Below are 25,488 nucleotides of genomic sequence, written 5' to 3'. Positions count from 1 at the left end.
AGGCAAAGCAATCTGCCAACGAGTATATAAAACTACATACCAGGTGTGTGGAGCTGGAGCAGTAACCAGCTGCTGGAAGGCTGATATCTCTAGTTTTGGGAACAGTAGAGACAATCTACTAGTGTCCATCAAAGGGGGAGAGTCCCAGCTTTTGGAATATACCATCAGAAAAATGCTAAGTCAGACAGAACCAGAAATATCTGACTGGGAAGGGCAATTAACAGGCTTGGATGGGGACCACTGCTTTGAAGTCAGATATCTCTGGTTCCCAAGGACCGATTTTTTTTAATTTTTGTACCCATGGAAAGAGGGGACCCTCAGCTTTAAGCCTAGGGCCCTTAGACTCCTGGGGGGTTTGTGGGTACTCAGATCCCCCCTCACCTGCGTGCGCTTCTGATTCTGGTACAAACAATTAGATACAGTCACCTAAATCGGACCGGGTGTAGTAATGCTGGCAATATTGCCTCTATTCTGTTTAAAAGAACATAACATTGAATTTTTTCTATTCAGTGTAGTACATATTGGTATAGTTAAATATCTAAATACATTGAGGTAATATTTCTATTCTGCTGATTGACATTCAGTTTAAATCTAAATTCTGGGTACTGTTAGTAGTCCTTCATCAACCGATCGCAGTAATCAAGTGGGACAATAAGGGTCATGTAGAGCTTTAAGTCAGTAAGCCAATCTTGAAAATTATTCGCCATCTTATAGGCAGCCAGTGAAGGGAGTACAGAATGGGTGTTCTGTGGCTGGAACGGGGCTGATTGCCTGGCAGCTGTATTTTGTACCATCTGCAAGCGGTGCAATTCTTTTGATGGGAGACCCGGGTAGAGAGCATTGCAGTAGTCTAGGCGCGATGATACAAATGCATGTATTGACTTTAGGCAGATCTTCTGAGGGAATTAAGTGCTTGATTCTGGCTATATTCCTTAAATGATAGAATGAGGATTTAATTGTGGCTGATACCTGATGTTTACATGTCAAGCCACTGTCCAGGACCACACCAAGATTCCGCACATGTTCCGTATTTTGAAGTTCTGAACCCCCAAGCGTAAGTCCTGTTGGTTGGCTCTTCTGCAGTCTTGTCCTGTGACCTATAATAAACACCTGTTTTATCAGGGTTCAGTCGCAGCCACCTGGCACTCATCCACTCCTGGGTACTTGTGTATTATCTGGGCACCCAATTTTTTTATTGGGTCGGAAAAATCGGGTCGATCGCATCGCATGCGTCCAAATCGCATGCGATGCGATCGACCCGATTTTTACATTGGATCCAATGTTAAATGGTCCCTGAGACACGATTTTACATTGGGTCCAATGTTAAATGACCCCCAGACCCAATTTTTTATTACCGTATATACTCGAGTATAAGTCGACCCGAATATAAGCCGAGGCACCTAATTTTACAACAAAAAGCTGGGAAAACCTATTGACTCAAGTGGTACCCTCACTCGAGTATAAGCCGAGGGGGGGCTTTTTCAGCATAAAAAATGTTCTGAAAAAGTAGGCTTATACATGAGTATATATGGTATATACCCACCCTGTTCATACCCCCACTATCCAAGTGGGCATAGAGTTGATTTTATATAGTGTGGCGAGCGCAGCGAGCCCGAAGTGTGTGTCTTGTGCTTTATACTTACCCTCCTCCGGGCCTGGCCACCGCGTCCATCAAGTCCGCCGATGGGCAGCGTTCAGTCCCCCTCCTCCGGCAGTCACTCCCCAGTGCCATCGTTCAGTCCCCCTCCTCCGGCACTGGCAGCGGACAATGTACGCAATTAGCGTAGTGCCGCTGGGGGAGCAGGGAAACCATGTGATGCTCACCCAGTAGCAATACGCTGAATTACGTACATTGCTGGTGCCGGGGAATGACTGCCGGAGGAGGGGGACTGAAAGCTGCCGCCGGGGACCGCTGACAGGAGGACGGTAAGTATAAAACAAAGCACCCACCACCCTGCTCCCTCTGCCACCGACCACCCTGCTCCGACTGCTCCCAAACGTAGCGTAGAGCTGCTGCCGTGAAACTAAACAAGTACCTAACTTTATTATACAGACTGTAGCATCACAGTGTGGGCATGAAGCCATACTCACCCAATAGCAATAACATGTGTCTTACTTGTAAGGTATTTAGCTATAGTGTGAGCTGGCACCTGTGGCGAGTGATCACAATCCCATACAGGGGCTGCAACACACATCAGGGGCAAACATCAGACCCCTGACAGCACCGTGGGGCTGATCCTGAGTTAGGTGCATCTGCTGCCTCTTATCCATTCCACAGCGGAAGCCTGCTTACTAATCTATGCTAGTGGGAGAATCTGCCCAAACATGCAAAACATCTGTGCCACTGAGTGTAGAGGCTTAACCCACCCACTGGTCTTCTGTCTGCACTGTCATCGTCAGTATCTGACCTGGCACCAGCCCCGTGATGAGTGCAAATGACCAGTCTGAAGCAGTTACTCCTGCACTGAGCTGGATAACCCGCCCTTGCCACTCTCACAATTCGGGGCTGTTCTCTTGCGATCACATGGTCACCACCCAGTTACCACCCAAAAACAGCTATTTCATTGGATCAGTCTGTATGTAGTAGAAATCTCCATCAGTGTAAGCCTGGTTCTGCGCATGACAAGTGTCATTTTATCTGGCACATGTGTAGTAGCTGAAATCCATCATATGCATCTGTTTCTGCATATATATATATATATATATATAAACTTGTTTGCAGGGCCGGGCACAACCTCCGAATAATTGGTACTTGCCGGGTGCCTTTGCCAACAGGATAATGTAGACTTCTTTCACATAGGACACGGCACTCCAGGTCGATATAAAACGTAGAAATTTTATTGAGACGGCAACGTTTCAATACATCCGTATTGGAGCCTGATGATAATACGGATGTATTGAAACGTTGCCGTCTCAATAAAATTTCTACGTTTTATATCGACCTGGAGTGCCGTGTCCTATGTGAAAGAAGTCTATATATATATATATATATATATATATATATATATATATATATATATGACTCTGCATCAGACCCAACGGGCCAGGTTTAATGACGTCTGAGTTCAGAGGTCATGCGGGATGCCGGCCAAAAGCAGACTTTTCTTTAAAAAAGGGGCATTCATTTACATGACAAAACCATGCCTTGTAAATGATTGCCCCTTTCGAAAAACAAAAAATCCAAGTTCGGCTAAAATCGGACTTCATTACATCCAGCCCAATGTGTCTAAAATATATTATTGTAAATGGAAAAAGGGCCTTATTCTGGTTCATTCGCTCGGACACACATTCACAAGCATCGGACCAAACAGCACCCACTCGCACACGGCCAGCGAAGGCAAAGCCTCCAAGCTACGCGAACCTGTTCGTTCACATCCAAAGACACAGGGGAGTGGCGTTACACTACACATGCGCTAAAGTGTTCGCCCGTAACTCAGCCTCTTCGCTCGGACAACCAGTGGACGTCCTCGCGAATACGGTCTGCGGGAGTTTCACACGCCCCAGCACGAATGCGCTCGCAAGTCATTAACAGCCCAATAACCAATCACCCTAATTTCATGCTGTTTAGTGGTTTCAATTAATTAATAGCCTCCCCAAATTGAACTGGTAATTAACCGTTATTACCTGTCTGTTTCTAGTGTTGGTGTTGTTAATGTTTAACTTCCCAAACTAAATGGCGATGTACAGTACGAGTCCCACAAATGTCTTGAAAATTAATGTGTCACTCATAATTTTTCCTATACTTTTGTTTAATTGTTGTGGCTTAACCCTGATGCTGATCCTGGAATGTTTGCACGTTTGTATGAGAGTTGACACATGTCGACTTTTTTGGAATTGTCTGTACTATTGAGGCACAATTGTGTGTTAAAGTTTGTTAGTTTAAAATGGCACACAAAAGCAGCAAATCCTACAAGTGCAATTGTAGAAAAAAACAATGCAATATATAAGAGACATGAATGCAAAGAAGTGTAAATGTTTAAACTGCAAAACTGCCTGTAGTTAGTTAATTGGTTAATGAGAGAAACTGGTATGCTGCATCGGTGTGTATTGCGTGCAGGTTTTTTTTTGCAATTGTGCGTGCGGATCGCCCGTGCGAATGTGGGGCCAAGAAGCGGCTGGCAAATGATTTTGAGCTTGAACAGTCCGAGCGGTCGCAGAGTGGAGCGAGGCCACCACCCAGCACATGTAGCCAGCACCCCAGTACACACCCTGGTTACCGCCCAGTTTTGTGGCCGCGCCCATCCATACGCCCACATTAGGCCCACTCTGCACGAGTTCGTTTGCTAGCTTATTTCTACTCTTAAGGTTGCCCAAACCTGCACTTGTGCCTTGCGAATGGTATGCATGCGCAGTGAGCTAAGGTACGCTCTGCGAACAAATTTGAGCCCGAGTGAGGCAATCAGAATAAGGGCCAAAGTGTGTTAAACTACTGGCTAAAAAGAGACGTCAACCGGAGACATCGCTCATTCACAGTTGCATACACATTCACAGCCTATAAGCAAGAACAAGGAGAAGTAACTATAAGGGCAGCTCTATGGCCATGCAGACTGGGCGCGCAAATAAAGACGATGGCGCCATGTTTGTCTGTGTACATGATAGCAGCTGACGTCAGATAGATGACCCAAAACCGACGATGACAGGCTTGTGTTTTTGCCGTCACTTCCAATAGGAATTCACTGCCAGTCACACCAACCCTTTCCCCTTCATCAGTCACCAGGGCACTAAGCTACAATGTCCAATGTAGCAATGTCCTATAGCCCCACCCACCCTGCCTTATATAAGGATGAGACATACAGGAGATGGCAGTAGTACTACATAGACACTTATATCATGAGTGTTATACAGCACCTAGAACCTAGATAATGCTGTCTCACAGTACCAAATGGGTTATTGCATCCTGTAGTCTGGTATAGGAATACAAGGACACACATACGTTTATAACCTTTATTTTATGAAATCTCTAACATGTATCATTTGTAACAAATCAGAAAACATTGTGCAATAATGTGTATATATAGATTCAATTATACGTATACATGCACATATCACTCTGTATGTAACAGGTACAGTAACGCCTTTCCTTACATATATATGTATGCAATCTCAATGTACGTAGAAGACTTATCCATAGCTACTGTGGAGATTGTGGGAATAATGCAACTTCTCCATCAGTGATTTGTGGAATGAGGCCAATATCGGAATACACACGTGTTACCGGCACTTAGGATGCCGGCAGCCAAAAGACCAACAAAGGAATCCTGATGCGGAGGATCCCGACAGAGACTCCGTAAGTACCCCAACCGTCTATCCCTGCCTGCAGCCTAACCCTCCATGTTAATGCACAACGCTAGCCCAAACCCAGCAGCCTATACCTAACCCTTCAAGTTGGTGCACAATACTAACCCTTTCCCTCAGGCAGCCTAACCCTCCCCTTTCTGTGTGAAACATAACACCCCTTTTTAGTGCCTAAACCTAAAACCCAGCCTATCACTGTGATCCCCCGCATACTGTGAGAATAAAACAACATTTTTGTGGTAAATATATAAAATTACAACAAATTCCTCATAGCTGTATGTGAATGACCAACTTCTTATTGGTATTTTCTCCAAATAATGGCTTTGATGTGCTCGGACTCATTGTGCACATTACGGTTTTGAAAAGAAGGAACACACTGTCTTTTCCAAACCATTGGTAGCACCCCTGGCAGCAACCTTGGCAGCACACCTGGCAGCAACCTTGATAACACGCCTGGCAGCAACCATGGCAGCACCCCTGGCAGCAACCTTGGCAGTGCCCCTGGCAGCACCCAACATTTTGCTAACCCTTCCCTGTTCCTCAGGCAGCAGGTTTTCACCCTTCTCAATCTTCTCTAACACCTCCGCCTGCTGCCTGACCTCCTGCAGGGACTTTATTCTCTCCCGGTATCCTGCTTTGGCTTCTTGTTCCTCGCTCTGTATCATCAGGTCAATGTGTTCAGTGGTTGACAGAGGGTTTGGTATTAGAGCGATCTCACGGAGGCGCCTCAGGCTCTGGTAGGATTGGTTAATAAGGTCATACACTGCTTCCTTCACATCATTATAGTCATCATTTAGTTTTTTTAATAGCTTTTCTGCAGTCATCACTTCTCCAGAAGCTTCTTCATAGTTTTTTTTCAACTGTTCAGAGGTTTTTTTTTCGGTCATAGTTACATATTCCCACCTATACTTCTGGTTGTAATGGACACTCCAGACACATTTACCTGGGCACGCTGTACAGTATCCATCACACATAACTTTACATTTAATTTTATCTCTGTCATCACCTCTCGAACAAGATTTGTGGCAGGTAAAGTGACATTGCTGGCAGTTGGTTATGAAGCCACCTGTGTTGTTCTCTTCCTGCACCGGGACAGTTTTGGTGACCTCATACTCAAAGTCTTTATTAGCATCCATACGGTCCTTGTTCTGCTCCAGAACTTCCATTGTTTTACTTAGTTCATCCAGTTTTATGAGCCCGGCCTTTATCTTTGGCTGTAAGGCCTGCACAGTAATCTCAAGCTCTTTCCGTTCCCTGAGGACTTCCTTGGTCAATGTCAGACTTTTGGTTTCTATTTTAATCAGAACATTGAAAAATGACCTCATATTGTGCTCCCCGATCTTCCAAAACATCTCATCAAAGCTCATGTCACGGGCCTGATTGCTGGCAAATAGTGCAGAGTTGTTGAAGTTGAAGTGAACGGGGTCACCATCGCTGCCCAGAGGGCAGGGGATCTCAGCCTCTTTGATGGCCGCCAGTACTGGAGGTTTTGCTCCATCTGAGAAGTTGATCAGGATCATGATGTTGTCTCTGATATCTTTCCCAAAGATAGAAAACACAGCATTAAATATATATCTCTGGGTGTGCGTCAGCCGAGCCAGAGATGCCTGAACTACAAAGCACACAGCGTCTATCTGGTCAATACCACTGTCCGCAGTAAAGAATGCATCGATGTCCTCTGTGATCTTCTTGTCCTGTTCTATTCCTCGTGTGTCCCCAAACCCTGGTGTGTCTATCACAGTGAGGGAATACGGGATTCGGTGGCCACTCTCATGGTTTATCTTGTAGGCTGTAACTACAGAGGTTTGGCTGTGAGCTTGAGATTTACCTGTAACCTCGTGGACAAGTTGGAACCTAAAGTAATCTTTCCAGTCTACACCCAAGATGTAGTTGGCCATCCCATTGATCAGGGTTGTTTTCCCCGATCCTGTGGCTCCTACTAATAGAATCACTTTATTGGGTGTCTGTAGGTTTTCTTTTCCCAAGCTGTATGTACGGTATCCAGAGTCAGAAAGATCCATGCTCAGCTGGTATACAGAAGGATTTCCATCTTCTGTTCCCTTTCTTAGCATCATCAATTCTTTAATATATTGATGTTTGTTGTAAGCGGATGTTTCCTTTGTTGTCATATTTACAATCTCACCACTGGCAGCGCTGAGTCCTGCGTTACACAATAATGACAAAATACATACAGTCATCTTAGCTGCAACAGACTCCATCTTGTATCAAAGTTGCGGGTGGGGTGTACTGTGCTCACCTTGAGAATGTTTTGGAGCGCTGCTCAGCCACAGGGGTATCCCTACCCCCTGTGTGTTGAGTATATAGAGAAAACAATGGGTGGGCTTAAGCGCTGCTCCTATGTATGTCTGTCTGTTGTCAATAAAGTGGATATCCCAATTTATATGTGAATTCTGTTTATTAAAAATACAAATTACAGTAAGTAAAGTGAGAGTAAAGGTAAATGGGGTGACATTGTGGGGGTGGTTGGGCAAAGTCTGGGTGCACACTGGGACACGTGAGAGCCCCTCAGTGGATCGGGGGATCAACAGACCCCTTTCTACCATAAACCCACTGGCTTATGTCTCTCCGTGTCCTCTGTGTTCCTGATGGTATGCTCCACACAGTGATGTTGTTTACTGTGTTGAGAGTCAAATGTTAGGTGTGAGCAGTGTGCGGCGTCCCGCTGCACTGCTCCTTACCATTTGGGTGCTGGTGCCTCTTGCGACAGGTCCTGCTGACCCCCGGTCAGTCCTGACCGACTGCAGGGGGTGATGTTCTTTGGACCCGGAGGCAGTAGGGGTGTGGAGTGGCGTAATCGGCATCTCTGTGTTAGGACTGCTGCAGCCGCAGCGTCCTCTGTCCGCGCTGTGTGCGGCTTCCCCGTCAGTCTGTGTGACGCGACTTCCGGGTTTCTGTTCTCGCGAGAACAGTGCTGTTACCCGTGGTCGCGTCTGCAGGCTGTGAACGCTCGACTCCTGCCGGAGGAGACTGGATGCTGGATATTCCTTTGGTGTAGTGGTTAGGATGTTTTAGGTGGGTCTTTGTTGAGGGCGTGTGCGTGTACCAACGCGTTTCGGCATATACTGCCTTTTTCAAGGGCAGTATATGCCGAAACGCGTTGGTACACGCACACGCCCTCAAAGACCCACCTAAAACATCCTAACCACTACACCAAAGGAATATCCAGCATCCAGTCTCCTCCGGCAGGAGTCGAGCGTTCACAGCCTGCAGACGCGACCACGGGTAACAGCACTGTTCTCGCGAGAACAGAAACCCGGAAGTCGCGTCACACAGACTGACGGGGAAGCCGCACACAGCGCGGACAGAGGACGCTGCGGCTGCAGCAGTCCTAACACAGAGATGCCGATTACGCCACTCCACACCCCTACTGCCTCCGGGTCCAAAGAACATCACCCCCTGCAGTCGGTCAGGACTGACCGGGGGTCAGCAGGACCTGTCGCAAGAGGCACCAGCACCCAAATGGTAAGGAGCAGTGCAGCGGGACGCCGCACACTGCTCACACCTAACATTTGACTCTCAACACAGTAAACAACATCACTGTGTGGAGCATACCATCAGGAACACAGAGGACACGGAGAGACATAAGCCAGTGGGTTTATGGTAGAAAGGGGTCTGTTGATCCCCCGATCCACTGAGGGGCTCTCACGTGTCGCAGTGTGCACCTAGACTTTGCCCAACCACCCCCACAAAGTCACCCCATTTACCTTTACTCTCACTTTACTTACTGTAATTTGTATTTTTAATAAACAGAATTCACATATAAATTGGGATATCCACTTTATTGACAACAGACAGACATACATAGGAGCAGCGCTTAAGCCCACCCATTGTTTTCTCCATCTTGTATCAGTTGCTACGATGAACAAGCTGCTATATACTGTAGTGCTAGGATGGGTTAGAGGAACAAGCTGCTATATACTGTAGTGCTAGGATTGGTTAGAGGAACAAGCTGCTATATACTGTAGTGCTAGGATGGGTTAGAGGAACAAGCTGATATATACTGTAGTGCTAGGATGGGTTAGAGGAACAAGCTGCTATATACTGTAGTGCTAGGATGGGTTAGAGGAACAAGCTGCTATATACTGTAGTGCTAGGATGGTTTAGAGGAACAAGCTGCTATATACTGTAGTGCTAGGATGGGTTAGAAGGACAAGCTACTATATACTGTAGTGCTAGGATGGGTTAGAAGAACAAGCTGCTATATACTGTAGTGCTAGGATTGGTTAGAAGAACAAGCTACTATATACTGTAGTGCTAGGATTGGTTAGAAGAACAAGCTGCTATATACTGTAGTGCTAGGATTGGTTAGAAGAACAAGCTGCTATATACCGTAGTGCTAGGATGGGTTAGAGGAACAAGCTGCTATATACTGTAGTGCTAGGATTGGTTAGAGGAACAAGCTGCTATATACTGTAGTGCTAGGATGGGTTAGAGGAACAAGCTGCTATATACTGTAGTGCTAGGATGGGTTAGAGGAACAAGCTGCTATATACTGTAGTGCTAGGATGGGTTAGAAGGACAAGCTACTATATACTGTAGTGCTAGGATGGGTTAGAGGAACAAGCTGCTATATACTGTAGTGCTAGGATGGGTTAGAAGAACAAGCTGCTATATAATGTAGTGCTAGGATTGGTTAGAGGAACAAGCTGCTATATACTGTAGTGCTAGGATTGGTTAGAGGAACAAGCTGCTATATACTGTAGTGCTAGGATGGGTTAGAGGAACAAGCTGCTATATACTGTAGTGCTAGGATTGGTTAGAGGAACAAGCTGCTATATACTGTAGTGCTAGGATGGGTTAGAGGAACAAGCTGCTATATACTGTAGTGCTAGGATTGGGTAGAGGAACAAGCTACTATATACTGTAGTGCTAGGATGGGTTAGAGGAACAAGCTGCTATATACTGTAGTGCTAGGATGGGTTAGAAGAACAAGCTGCTATATACTGTAGTGCTAGGATTGGTTAGAGGAACAAGCTGCTATATACTGTAGTGCTAGGATGGGTTAGAGGAACAAGCTGCTATATACTGTAGTGCTAGGATTGGTTAGAGGAACAAGCTGCTATATACTGTAGTGCTAGGATTGGTTAGAGGAACAAGCTGCTATATACTGTAGTGCTAGGATTGGTTAGAAGAACAAGCTACTACAGTATATACTGTAGTGCTAGGATTGGATAGAGGAACAAGCTGGTATATACTGTAGTGCTAGGATTGGTTAGAAGAACAAGCTACTACAGTATATACTGTAGTGCTAGGATTGGATAGAGGAACAAGCTGGTATATACTGTAGTGCTAGGATTGGTTAGAAGAACAAGCTGCTATCTAATGTAGTGCTAGGATGGGTTAGAGGAACAAGCTGCTATATACTATAGTGCTAGGATTGGTTAGAAGAACAAGCTACTACAGTATATACTGTAGTGCTAGGATTGGTTAGAGGAACAAGCTGCTATATACTGTAGTGCTAGGATGGGTTAGAGGAACAAGCTGCTATATACTGTAGTGCTAGGATTGGATAGAGGAACAAGCTGCTATATACTGTAGTGCTAGGATTGGATAGAGGAACAAGCTGCTATATACTGTAGTGCTAGGATTGGTTAATAGAACAAGCTGCTATATACTGTAGTGCTAGGATTGGATAGAGGAACAAGCTGCTATATACTGTAGTGCTAGGATTGGTTAGAGGAACAAGCTACTATATACTGTAGTGCTAGGATTGGTTAGAAAGTCACACCGGGAAATCCGATCTTGCCACGCCCGTGCAGCCGTCGTACTTGTTAACAAACATGTTTGAGCAGCATATGAATGAGCAGGGCCAGATTAACATTGGGGTGGATGGAGCTCCAGGACTACACCAAGTAGTCCTGGAGCTCCATCTACACCAAGAAATCATTCGATGGTCATCGACCATCGAATGATTCCGGGCCCGCACGCTACTCTGCGAATTGATATTTATGCAAAACATCCATTCGCAGTGCATCGGGTACATTCGCCATGCAGCAGGGTGGGGACGGGCATTCGTAAGACCGGCGGACAACGCTACAAGGCTCGCTAAGCAGCAAAAATAACGCTGCTTAGCAAGCCAACCAGAATGACCTCCAGAGTTAGATTTGGGTGGGGGGTGTTCAGACTGATATGTATATTGCAGTAAGAATAAAGCAGCCAGTATTTACCCTGCACAGAAACACAATGGGTGACATTTAATAGGATGCGATTTTATCGCATTACCGAAATCGCACCATAGTGGTTTTTAAAATATATTTTTTTTTGCAGGAATTTGCATATTTAATGAGATGCAAATTTACGGCAACAAAGTGCGATATGGTGCGATTTTTAGTCATGAAAATTATTTCCTGGTCCATGATTGGCTGGTGGGCGGGGCCTAACTCCCAGTCTGTGGGCGGAGCCCCAGATGTAAACAGAAGACCGGCTCATGGCTACAGCATTGCAGGGGTCCCGGATAAGTACCGAAGACGGCTAGTGAGTATGTTTTCCTTCAACAGGGACCCCACATGGATACTACTGGAGAAGTGGACCGAACTACTATCAACATAGGTAAGTATCTGTGTGTATGGGCTCCGTATGTAATAAAGTTTTATTTATCTGGTGTGTGTGTGTGTGTGTTTATTTATATATTTGTACTGCTGTGGGACTACAAGTCCCAGTGGGCCCTTTATTGCCCTGCATGCTGGGACTTGTGGTTCTCCAAGTCCCTGAATGCGGTGCGGACTTATAGTTCCATAACAATACACAATAGTTTTTTTTTCTTTTACACTTGGCATCAGCCCGTTGGCCACATCCCAGGGCCATCGAGGACAGCACCAGGCTTCCGCCGGGGCAGGTAAGGGTACTTGTTTCCTAGCACGGCCACCACGATTTCTATCGTGGTGGTCGTGTCGGAAAAAATCGTGTCGGTCGCGTCGGGTGCATACCAAAACGCACACGACGCAACCGACGCGATGTACCCGATTTCTCCATAGGCTTCAATGTTAAAAACATTGTCACACAATAACTCCCCCAAATCTATCTCTCTCTCTGCACATGTAACATCTGCCCCCTGCAGTGCAGCATGGTTTGTGCTACTGTATTTATGCATTGATAACAAAGCTGAATCAGACACAAAGGCCATTACATGCTACAGGATAACATTATATTACATTACCTTTGTCTTCCTCCTTTATTCTTTGCTTTCCTCCTCTCGCACCAGAGGGCGCTCTGCGTTTTGGCATGCTGGTGTAAGTGTTCCAACAAATCCTATGCACAAAATAATGGTAATTACAGTAAAGTTACTACTGGACGTCTGCCCTCCAGCGTCAGGATTGCAGCTATACTGTATATGGTGAAAAAGAGGCGCTCAGCGGCGAAACGTCAGTTTGAGCTTTGTGTGACCAATACACGTGTTTTTCACCTTTAAAGCCGTGATTGCCGCAGTGTTTTTTTTCCTGCTACACATCCACCCCTCGGAGGTCACCGCAGTCCTTTTTGCTAAGTAGAGGGAGTGCTGGTCTTTCCACAAGTATATATTTATACTAGGTGATTCATCGCGCCCTACGGGCGCTCTTCACACCGTCGTAAGGGGCTGCGCCCCCTTAATTTGTGAACGTTTGTATATGAGAAATATGGTTAGAATTGTATGAAAGATGCCCTGTATTGCAACTTAGGTGTCCGCGAATCGCGGGATGGGGGGTCGCGGAGGGTGCCGCGAATTGCAGGAGGGGGGGTCGCGGGGGGGGCCGCGAATTGCAGGAGGGGGGGTTGTGGGGGGGTGGATGCTGCGAATCGCGGGAGGGGAGGGATTGCAGAGAATCGTGGGAGGGGGGTCGCGGGGTGGGTTGCCGCAAATCGCGGGAGGGGGGTTACGGGGGCGGGGGTTGCGGCAAATCATGGTAGGGGGGGTCACGGGGGGTGTGCCGTGAATCACGGGAGGGGGGTCACGGGGTGGGGTGCCGAGAATCGCGGGGGGGGGTGTGTGTGTGCCGTGAATCGCGGGAGTGGGGGTTGCGGGGGGTGTGACGCGAATCGCCACAAGAAAAAATCAACACAGAAAGGTCAACACATGTAAATGTTGACATAAGTGTGGCACTTCATTGGTGTCCATGTCGACACATGAGAATGAATATGAAAATATTCAAAAATGAAAAAAAAAAACTTCAAAAACTCATGTCAACCTTTTTCATTGTGGACCATAGCCATGTCAGTGTTTTCCATGTGCAATTTAATTCTGGAGCTGCCGCGAATCACGGGGGGTGCCGCGAATTGCGGGAGGGGGGGGTCACGGGGTTGGGTGCCGCGAATCGCGGGAGGGCGGGGTTCACAGGGGTTCCGGTGGGGGGTTGCCGCGAATTGCAGGAGGTGGGGGGTCACGGGGGGTGCCACGAATCGCGGGAGGGGGGGTTGCGACGCGAATCGCCACAAGAAAAAATCAACACAGAAAGGTCAACACATGTAAATGTTGACATAAGTGTGCCACTTCATTGGTGTCCATGTCGACACATGACAATGAATATGAAAAAATTAAAAAAATTAAAAATAAATCTTCAAAAACTCATGTCAACCTTTTTCATTGTCGACCATAGCCATGTCAGTGTTTTGCATGTGCCATTTAATCCTGGGGCTGCTGCGAATTGCGGGGGGGGGGGGGGTGCCGCGAATCGCGGGAGGGGGGTCGCAGGGGGGGTGCCGCCAATCGTGCAAGGGGGGGTCGCGGGGGGGTTCTTTTTGCCGCGAATCGCGGGAGGGAGGTTGCGGGGGGGGGGGGGGGGGGGGGGTTCCGTGAATCGGGGGGGTCCACGGGTGAGGGTTTGCCGCGATTCGCGGGAGGTGGGGGTCGCGGGGTGGTGGTTATGCCGCAAATTGCGGGAGGGGTCGTGGGGGGGGGTTCTTTTTGCAGCGAATCGCGGGAGGGGGGGTCGCGGGGGTGTTTTTGCTGCGAATCGCGGTAGGGGGGGTCGCGGGGGAGCGGGTGTTTTTGCCGCGAATCGCGGGAGGGGGGGCGCGGGGGGGGGAGAGGTTTTGCCGCAAATCGCGGGAGGGGGGCGCTCACCTGGTGGCTGTGGAGTAGCAGTGCTGGGCAACATGGGAAGGCAGTGGGTGTCTGGCACTGTCTGTGGGCTCACTGGGCTGGTTCTCTGTCACATACCTCCCAACATGACCCTCTCCAGGAGGGACACAGTGCTCTGTTTCTAGACTTCCCCTTAATGTATGATTGCCATCACCTGTTTTAAACAGGTTAATTTCTCAGAAAGGTGTTCAGCACAGATGAAGGCAATCACACATTAAGAGGAAAGTCCAGGAACAGAGCGTTATAGACACAGACACCCACTTTGAGTGACAGATGTAGCCAAATATATAGGAGATATATATATATATATATATATGTGGTCGACGTGGAAATGTTGAAGTGGGGGTATGAAAAAGTGAAGGCAGTGGTGGGATTCAGCCAGTTCGCATCGGGTCTGCAGAACCAATACCTAATGTGCTGTCGGTTCCGCAGGACCGTTTGCTAGCGCCGTACGCTGCTTGTAATTTGGAAAGCCACGAGCCACACACAATGTATAGCTGTGATAGCCATGCGGAGAGCTGTGCGCTGCCCGGCTGTATGCACAAAGCAGGTCGGCAGCTATTTTGAACTCTCCCGCTGGACCGCAAGCCAATAGGGGCTTGGGGGTCGGCAGCCAATGAGGACTGGCAGTGGTGGCTATTGATTGGCTGCTGGGCCGCAAGCTCCTATTGGCTTGCGGTCCAGCTGGAGAGTTCAAAATAGCTGACCTGCTTTCAGGGGCTATGTACAGTACAGGGGCTTTGCACAGTATATGGGGCTTTGTACAGGGGCTATGTACAATACAGGGGCTATGTACAGTACAGGGGCTATGTATAATACAGGGGTTATGTACAGTACAGGGGCTACGTACAGTGGTTATGTAGAGTACAGGGGCTATGTATAATACAGGGGTTATGTACAGTGCAGGGGCTATGTACAGGGACTATCTGCAGTACAGGGGCTATGTACAGTACAGGGGCTATGTACAGTACAGGGGCTATGTACAGTACAGGGGCTATGTTCAGTACAGGGGCTATGTACAATACAGGGGCTATGTACAATACAGGGCTATGTACAGTACAGGGACTATGTACAATGCAGGGGCTATGTATAATGCAGGGGCTATGTTCAGTACAGGGGCTATGTACAATACAGGGGCTATGTACAGTACAGGGGCTATGTACAGTACAGAGGCTGTGTACAGTACAGGGGCTATGTACAATACAGGGGCTATGTACAATACAGGGGCTATGTACAATACAGGGGTTATATACAGTACAGGGGCTATGTACAGTACAGTGGCTATGTACAATACAGGGGCTATGTACAGTACAGGGGCTATGTACAATACAGGGGTTATGTACAGTGCAGGGGCTATGTACAGGGACTATCTGCAGTACAGGGGCTATGTACAGTACAGGGGCTATGTACAATACAGGGGTTATATACAGTACAGGGGCTATGTACAGTACAGGGGATATGTACAATACAGGGGCTATGTACAGTACAGGGGCTATGTACAGTACAGGGGCTATGTACAGTGCAGGGGCTATGTACAGGGACTATCTGCAGTACAGGGGCTATGTACAGTACAGGGGCTATGTACAGTACAGGGGCTATGTACAATACAGGGGCTATGTACAGTACAGGGGCTATGTACAATACAGGGGTTATGTACAGTGCAGGGGCTATGTACAGGGACTATCTGCAGTACAGGGGCTATGTACAGTACAGGGGCTATGTACAATACAGGGGTTATATACAGTACAGGGGCTATGTACAGTACAGGGGCTATGTACAATACAGGGGCTATGTACAGTACAGGGGCTATGTACAGTACAGGGGCTATGTACAGTGCAGGGGCTATGTACAGGGACTATCTGCAGTACAGGGGCTATGTACAGTACAGGGGCTATGTACAGTACAGGGGCTATGTACAGTACAGGGGCTATGTACAATACAGGGGCTATGTACAGTACAGGGGCTATGTACAGTACAGAGGCTGTGTACAGTACAGGGGCTATGTACAATACAGGGGCTATGTACAATACAGGGGTTATATACAGTACAGGGGCTATGTACAGTACAGGGGCTATGTACAATACAGGGGCTATGTACAGTACAGGGGCTATGTACAATACAGGGGTTATGTACAGTGCAGGGGCTATGTACAGGGACTATCTGCAGTACAGGGGCTATGTACAGTACAGGGGCTATGTACAATACAGGGGTTATATACAGTACAGGGGCTATGTACAGTACAGGGGCTATGTACAATACAGGGGCTATGTACAGTACAGGGGCTATGTACAGTGCAGGGGCTATGTACAGGGACTATCTGCAGTACAGGGGCTATGTACAGTACAGGGGCTATGTACAGTACAGGGGCTATGTACAATACAGGGGCTATGTACAATACAGGGGCTATGTACAGTACAGGGACTATGTACAATGCAGGGGCTATGTATAATGCAGGGGCTATGTTCAGTACAGGGGCTATGTACAATACAGGGGCTATGTACAGTACAGGGGCTATGTACAGTACCGAGGCTATGTACAGTACAGGGGCTATGTACAATACAGGGGCTATGTACAATACAGGGGCTATGTACAATACAGGGGTTATATACAGTACAGGGGCTATGTACAATACAGGGGCTATGTACAGTACAGGGGCTATGTACAGTACAGGGGCTATGTACAATACAGGGGCTATGTACAGTACAGAGGCTGTGTACAGTACAGGGGCTATGTACAGTACAGGGGCTATGTACAGTACAGGGGCTATGTACAATACAGGGGCTATGTACAATACAGGGGTTATATGCAGTACAGGGGCTATGTACAATACAGGGGCTATGTACAGTACAGGGGCTATGTACAATACAGGGGCTTTGTACAGTACAGGGGCTATGTACAGTACAGGGGCTATGTACAATACAGGGGTTATGTACAGTGCAGGGGCTATGTACAGGGACTATCTGCAGTAAAGTGGCTATGTACAGTACAGGGGCTATGTACAGTACAGGGGCTATGTACAGTACAGGGGCTATGTATAATGCAGGGGCTATGTATAATGCAGGGGCTATGTACAGTACAGGGGCTATGTACAATACAGGGGCTATGTACAGTACAGGGGCTATGTACAATACAGGGGCTATGTACAATACAGGGGCTATGTATAATGCAGGGGCTATGTATAATGCAGGGGCTATGTACAGTACAGGGGCTATGTACAATACAGGGGCTATGTATAATGCAGGGGCTATGTACAGTACAGGGGCTATGTACAATACAGGGGCTATGTACAGTACAGGGGCTATGTACAATACAGGGACTATGTACAATACAGGGACTATGTAGAGTACAGAGGCTGTGTACAGTACAGGGGCTATGTACAATACAGGGGCTATGTACAATACAGGGGCTATGTACAATACAGGGGTTATATACAGTACAGGGGCTATGTACAGTACAGTGGCTATGTACAATACAGGGGCTATGTACAATACAGAGGCTGTGTACAGTACAGGGGCTATGTACAGTACAGGGGCTATCTCCTATATATTTGGCTACATCTGTCACTCAAAGTGGGTGTCTGTGTCTATAACGCTCTGTTCCTGGACTTTCCTCTTAATGTGTGATTGCCTTCATCTGTGCTGAACACCTTTCTGAGAAATTAACCTGTTTAAAACAGGTGATAGCAATCATACATTAAGGGGAAGTCTAGAAACAGAGCATTGTGTCCCTCCTGGAGAGGGTCATGTTGGGAGGTATGTGACAGAGAACCAGCCCAGTGAGCCCACAGACAGTGCCAGACACCCTCTGCCTTCCCATGTTGCCCAGCACTGCTACTCCACAGCCACCAGGTGAGCGCCCCCCTCCCGCGATTTGCGGCAAAACCTCCCCCCCCGCACGTCCCCCCTCCCGCGATTCGCGGCAAAAACACCCGCTCCCCCGCGACCCCCCTACCGCGATTCGCAGCAAAAACACCCCCGCGACCCCCCCTCCCGCGATTTGCAGCAAAACCTCCCCCCCCTCCCACGATTCGCGGCAAAAACACCCGCTCCCCCGCGACCCCCCCTACCGCGATTCGCAGCAAAAACACCCCCGCGACCCCCCCTCCCGCGATTCGCTGCAAAAAGAACCCCCCATGACCCCTCCCGCAATTCGCGGCATAACCACCACCCGCGACCCCCCCTCCCGCGAATCGCGGCAAACCCTCCCCCGCGACCCCCCCCGATTTGCCGAAAAAACACCCGTGACCTCCCTCCCGTGATTCGCGGCAAAAAGAACCCCCCCGCGACCCCCCCTTGCACGATTGGCGGCAACCACCCCCCACAACCCCCCCTCCCGCAATTCGCGGCACCCCCCTGCGATTCGCGACAGCCCCAGGATTAAATGGCACATGCAAAACACTGACATGGCTATGGTCGACAATGAAAAAGGTTGACAAGATTTATTTTTCACTTTTTCAATGTTTTCATATTCATTCTCATGTGTCGACATGGACACCAATGAAGTGCCACACTTATGTCAACATTTACATGTGTTGACCTTTCTGTGTTGATTTTTTCTTGTGGCGATTCGCGTCACACCACCCCGCAACCCCCCCTCCCGCGATTTGCGGCACCCCCCGTGACCCCCCCTCCCGCAATTCGCGGCAACCCCCCACCGGAACCCCTGTGAACCCCGCCCTCCCGCGATTCGCGGCACCCACCCCCGCGACCCCCCCTCCCGCAATTCACGGCACCCCCCCGGGATTCGCGGCAGCTCCAGAATTAAATTGCACATGGAAAACACTGACATGGCTATGGTCGACAATGAAAAAGGTTGACATGAGTTTTTGAAGGTTTTTTTTTCATTTTTTGAATATTTTAATATTCATTCTCATGTGTCGACATGGACACCAATGAAGTGCCACACTTATGTCAACATTTACATGTGTTGACCTTTCTGTGTTGATTTTTTCTTGTGGCGATTCGCGTCACACCCCCCCCCACCGCAACCCCCACTCCCGCAATTCACGGCACACACACACACTCCCGCGATTCTCGGCACTTCACCCCGTGACCCCCCCTCCCATGATTCGCCGCAACCCCCGCCCCCGCAACCCCCCTCCCGCGATTTGCGGCAACCCACCCCGTGACCCCCCTCCCGCGATTCTCTGCAATCCCTCCCCTCCCGCGATTCGCAGCATCCACCCCCCCACAACCCCCCCTCCTGCAATTCGTGGCACCCCCCGCGACCCCCCCTCCTGCAATTCGCGGCACCCCCCGCGACCCCCCCCTCCCGCGATTCGCGGACACCTAAGTTGCAATACAGGGCATCTTTCATACAATTCTAACCATATTTCTCATATACAAACATTCACAAATTAAGGGGGCACAGCCCCTTACGACGGTGTGAAGAGCGCCCGTAGGGCGCGATGAATCACCTAGTGTACAATACAGGGGCTATGTACAATACAGGGGTTATATACAGTACAGGGGCTATGTACAGTACAGGGGCTATGTACAGTACAGGGGCTTTGTACAGTACAGGGGCTATGTACAGTACAGGGGCTATGTACAATACAGGGGATATGTATAATACAGGGGCTATGTACAGTACAGGGGATATGTATAATACAGGGGCTATGTACAGTACAGGGGCTATGTATAATACAGGGGCTATGTACAGTACAGGGGCTATGTATAATACAGGGGCTATGTACAGTACAGGGGCTATGTACAGGGGCTATGTACAATACAGGGGCTATGTACATTACAGGGGCTATGTACATTACAGGGGCTATGTACAATAAAGGGGCTATGTAAAAATACTGGGGCTATGTACAGTACAGGGGCTACGTACAGGGGTTACGTACAGTACAGGGGCAATGTATAATACAGGGGTTATGTACAGTGCAGGGGCTACGTACAGGGACTATCTGCAGTACAGGGGCTATGTACAGTACAGGGGCTATGTATAATACAGGGGCTATGTATAATACAGGGGTTATGTACAGTGCAGGGGCTATGTACAGGGACTATCTGCAGTACAGGGGCTATGTATAATACAAGGGCTATGTACAGTACAGGGGCTATGTACAGTACAGGGGCTATGTACAGTACAGGGGCTATGTACAGTACAGGGGCTATGTACAATACAGGGGCTATGTACAATACAGGGGCTATGTACAGTACAGGGGCTATCTACAATACAGGGGCTATGTACAGTACAGGGGCTATGTACAATACAGGGGCTATGTACAATACAGGGGCTATGTACAATACAGGGGCTATGTACAGTACAGGGGCTATGTACAGTACAGGGGCTATGTACAATGCAGGGGCTATGTACAATACAGGGGATATGTACAGGGGCTATGGGGTTGATCCTATTAACCCCGAAGGGGGCAGATGATTCGCCGAGTGCGAATCATCACGACACCCGGCACACTTTACGGCTGCCCGAATTCGCTGAAAAGTGCTCGCACCTCCACAGGGGTGCGAGCAAATTTCAGTGAATTTGGCCCTGCGAAGGGTATGAGTTAGGGTTAATTCGGGTGCTGTTTTCAGTGTGAAAACGGCACCAGAATGGCAACTCGCACCCTTCGGGGTTAAGAGGATCCACCACTATGTAATGACTATTACATGGTTGTCTAACTGACCCTCTCCAGGAGGGACACAATGCTCTCTTTTTGGACTTCCCTCCTAATTTATGATTTGATAATGGTCACCTGTGTTGAAACACCTTTCTTATCAATTAACCTTTTTAAAACAGGTGATGGCAATCATACATTACCAGGGAAGTCCAGAAAGACATGGACAGGGTCATGTTGGGAGGTATGCCAGTCTCACTTGCCTACCTGACCCTCTCCATGAGGGAGAAAATGCTCTGTTCCTGCACTTCCCTGGTAATGTCTGATTGCCAGCACCTGTGTGACACCTTTCTTATCAATTACCCGGATCCCCACAGGGGCTGGCAATCCTACATTATCCATACCTCCCAGCATGCCCATCTCCAGGAGGACACAATGCTCTGCTCCTGGGCTTCCCTGGTAATGTATGATTGCCAGCACCTGTGGGGAGCTAGGTAACTGATAAGAAAGGTGTCACCACAGGTGCTGGCAATCATACATTACCAGGGAAGCCCAGGAACAGAGCATTGTGTCCTCCTGGAGAGGGGCATGCTGGGAGGTATGGATAATGTATGATTGCCAGCACCTGTGGGGAGCAGGGTAACTGATAAGAAAGGTGTCACCACAGGTGCTGGCAATCATACATTACCAGGGAAGCCCAGGAACAGAGCATTGTGTCCTCCCGGAGAGGGGCATGCTGGGAGGTATGGATAATGTAGGATTGCCAGCACCTGTGGGGAGCCGGGTAATTGATAAGAAAGGTTTTACCACAGGTGCTGGCAATCAGACATTACCAGGGAAGTGCAGGAACAGAGCATTGTGTCCTCCTGGAGAGGGGCATGCTGGGAGGTATGGATAATGTATGATTGCCAGCACCTGTGGGGAGCTGGGTAATTGATAAGAAAGGTTTTACCACAGGTGATGGCAATCAGACATTACCAGGGAAGTGCAGGAACAGAGCATTGTGTCCTCCTGGAGAGGGGCATGCTGGGAGGTATGGATAATGTATGATTGCCATCACCTGTGGGGAGCTGGGTAACTGATAAGAAAGGTGTCACCACAGGTGCTGGGAACCATACATACATTACCAGGGAAGCACAGGAACAGAGCATTGTGTCCTGGAGAGGGGCATGCTGGGAGGTATGGATAATGTATGATTGCCATCACCTGTGGGGAGCTAGGTTACTGATAAGAAAGGTGTCACAACAGGTGCTGGCAATCCTACATTACCAGGGAAGTGCAGGAACAGAGCATTGTGTCCTCCTGGAGAGGGGCATGCTTGGAGGTATGGATAATGTAGGATTGCCAGCACCTGTGGGGAGCTAGGTAACTGATAAGAAAGGTGTCACCACAGGTGCTGGCAATCAGACATTACCAGGGAAGCACAGGAACAGAGCATTGTGTCCTGGAGAGGGGCATGCTGGGAGGTATGGATAATGTATGATTGCCAGCACCCGTGGGGAGCTGGGTAATTGATAAGAAAGGTTTTACCACAGGTGCTGGCAATCAGACATTACCAGGGAAGTGCAGGAACAGAGCATTTTCTCCCTCATGGAGAGGGTCAGGTAGGCAAGTGAGACTTGCATACCTCCCAACATGACCCTGTCCATGTCTTTCTGGACTTCCCTGGTAATGTATGATTGCCATCACCTGTTTTAAAAAGGTTAATTGATAAGAAAGGTGTTTCAACACAGGTGACCATTATCAAATCATAAATTAAGAGGGAAGTCCAAAAAGAGAGCATTGTGTCCCTCCTGGAGAGGGTCATGTTAAGAGGTATGGACTTGGACTGAAGCTGAGCAGCTGATATATTGTACTATGGAAGGAGGGACAGAATAATGTGATTGCATAGAAACAGTTAATGCATGGAGTGGGGATTGTGTGGCCTGTGTAAGATCAGTGTGTAATAGTGTAACAAGTCGTCACAGGCTTGGACCTCACTCTATCCATCATTATCCCCCTCTCCAATCTCCTATCACCCCATTGGATCATGCAATCCTCCACACCAGCGACCCTCTTCATCTGTGTGACTGTGATGATATGCAGGCTATGTGCCATCCACTCCTGGGCAGAGCTAACCTCTGACCCAGGGAATAACCCTGACACTACCACTGCCCAATGCACTGACATTGTCAGCACCACCACTGTACTCACAAGTAGGGATGGCCATCGTTGCCATTGCCATCAATGGTTGCCATTGATGGCAATTCGGCAACTGGCCATCGATAGTGCTTAACTATGCAATGGATGACCATCGATATTTTTACATATCGATGGTCATCCATTGTGTTTGATTGATTGGCCTCTGGGCCAATCAAAACACAGGGGCAGGGCTTCGTGGGTGTCGGGGGGTGGAGCTATGCTCCGTGTCCCGGCACTTTGAAAAAAAAAAAAAACAGCAAAACATCGTTTTGCTATTCCATCGATGGAGGGAAACCATCTGGTACTCCCCCATCGATGGCAAAAGTATTAGACATCGGCCATGAACCATCGATGATTTCGAATCATCGATGGTCGATGGCCATCCCTACTCACAAGTGATCACTTGAGTCACAGCTGCCTTGAATTTATCGCTGGTGCAGCCAAGTACAGTACACGCCTACTCTATACAAACAGTCAATAGGCATGCAGCTTACTCCCTGGCTAGGGTTTGTGGGAGTTGTAGTTTCAGTATTATACCCCTTTTATACACTCGGCAGGTGGTGGTGTTAAATGGGTCTAAAATCAGCAAACTACCGCTGCATTGCGAGCCAACCAGAATCAGGGCCATAGGGCCTTATTCTAGTTCACTAAGGCAAATTCCTTCTTAGCTGGACAAAACCATGCGCACTGCAGGTGGGGCAGATGTAACATGTGCAGAGAGATTTAGCTTTGGGTGGGGGTTTTCTTCAAAGTGAGATCTATATTGCAGTGTAAAAATAAAGCAGTCAGTATTTACCCTGCACAGGAACAAAATAACTCACCCAAAGCTAGATCTCTCTGCACGTTACATCTGCCCCACCTGCAGTGCACATGGTTTTGTCCAGCTAAGAAGGAATTTGCCTCTAAGAGTGAACCAGAATCAGGGCCATAGTCTCTGGAGGACAGTATCACACTACATAAAATATAACTACAAGTTAATGAGGCGTCACTCCACACAGTCCCCGGCTGCTGGGGGGAGGACGTGTCATGGACACAAAACAGCGGAGACTAATAAAGTTGGGCCGCTCGCGGTCAGAGCGGGAAACCCTGCGCGCCCAACACGAGGGTATATAAGGGGGTGCTGACTGCTGAGCGGCGGAGAGCAGAGAGCGCCGGCTGAGGGGAAGCGTGAGGGGCGGAGCGGTACACAGGGCAGCGCTGGGTGCGGGAGCTGAGGGGACGCCGCGTACCTGACTGTGACAGCGGCAGCTCCCGGCTCTTCCCCACGGGCAGCGGCAGTGACTGGGGCCGATGACAGACAGCGTGGGTTCTAGATGAAGTCCGGCCACGGCGGTGTCAGCTGACCTGTTACGCTGAGGACGGAGGCTGTACCTTGTGGAGGAGAGGAGCTGGTGCGTCCTGCCCCTGGGAGCCCCATATATGGTTCAGAGGAGGCGGCTGTTGGGGAGATTGACAGCAGGGTGATATGTACCTTTAGCCACAGTGCTGACAATGTTATATTCCATAGAGACGGGGCTATTATACAGAGTCTCCCAGACAGATAATTACCTCAGTGAGGAAGCTATGAAGGGACATTACACAGTCGGCTTTAGGAACCGGCAGCATTTTACAGTGTGTGATACATGTTACCGATGGAATGTACGCAAACACATCCCCGCACGTGCCCTCGAAGGGGAGAGCAGTCATTCGATGGTCGCCAACCATCGAATGATTTCTGTAGTGCTCGCTAATCTAAGTCACTAATGTAATCACTCGCTAATCTAAGATCCGGTGACATCAGCCGCCCACCCCCCCGGAAGGTAGGTGGCCACCCCCATTCGGAAGTGACGTCCAGCGGTTTCCTGGGCACACCCAGCGTTTTCGTCGGTACGCCCACATGGGAACGCCCCCAGTCCGCCTCCTAAACCCCCCACCCCAGTGTGAGCGCCTCGGAGACTATGCAAGTCTCCGAGGGCGCCCTCAGTGAAGATCTGCACATAAGCAATTATGCGCATGCACAGGCTGGCAGCATCGGTCCCCGTTGCAAATTCGCAGGAGACCGAATCAGCCAGAATCACCCCCATTATTACCAAGAGAACTTCATCCTAAATGGCAAGTGTTACAGTTGTTGGATATTTCTATATATTGCACAATAATAGTTGAAGCTGAGGTACATTATATAGGAATGTGACTTTGTAATTATATTGCACTAATTTGTTGATTTTAAATGTAAATTATACCCTTGTATTTAATGCAAATCTAACTTGTTTGTTTCATAGCCGTTATAAGGTATCAGTGACGTAACTACCGGAGGCAATGGAGACTTTGGCCGATGGGCGTTAGCCACTGGGGGGGGCACACAGTCCCGGGGGCCTGTCTGCTGTGAGACTCA

The 25,488-nt window shown here is 48.6% G+C and overlaps 2 protein-coding genes across 2 annotated transcripts in view; one reads left to right on the top strand and one right to left on the bottom strand.

The window, feature by feature from the left end:
- Positions 1–4,948: 4,948 nt before the first annotated feature.
- Positions 4,949–24,486, bottom strand: LOC146007447 (uncharacterized). The gene is made up of 3 exons (XM_083145799.1): positions 24,347–24,486; positions 12,473–12,564; positions 4,949–7,456 (listed from the first exon to the last, which is right to left on the bottom strand). The coding sequence occupies exons 2-3, from the start codon at positions 12,537–12,539 to the stop codon at positions 5,646–5,648; spliced, it is 1,878 nt and encodes a 625-aa protein (XP_083001925.1). The 5' UTR covers positions 12,540–12,564; positions 24,347–24,486; the 3' UTR covers positions 4,949–5,645.
- LOC146007446 (uncharacterized) overlaps positions 24,303–25,488 on the top strand; it is a 51,151-nt gene continuing 49,965 nt past the window's right edge. The window contains exon 1 of the mRNA XM_083145796.1: positions 24,303–24,508. The gene's annotated coding sequence lies outside the window, so the exon portion shown is untranslated. The remainder of the gene's footprint in view (positions 24,509–25,488) is intronic.

Source organism: Crinia signifera, chromosome 6, assembly GCF_055691185.1.
Source record: "Crinia signifera chromosome 6, ASM5569118v1, whole genome shotgun sequence".
NCBI classification, from domain to species: Eukaryota; Metazoa; Chordata; class Amphibia; order Anura; family Myobatrachidae; genus Crinia; species Crinia signifera.
Note: the sequence above shows the minus strand (reverse complement) of the source record. Positions and strands in the feature narration are given on the sequence as shown.

Excerpts from the sequence above, each read along its gene's own strand:
- LOC146007447 (XM_083145799.1), bottom strand. The coding sequence starts at position 12,539 with ATGCCAAAACGCAGAGCGCCCTCTGGTGCGAGAGGAGGAAAGCAAAGA. Across the intron at positions 7,457-12,472 it reads AATAAAGGAGGAAGACAAAG|GACTCAGCGCTGCCAGTGGT; the intron begins GTAATGTAATAT and ends TGTGTAACGCAG.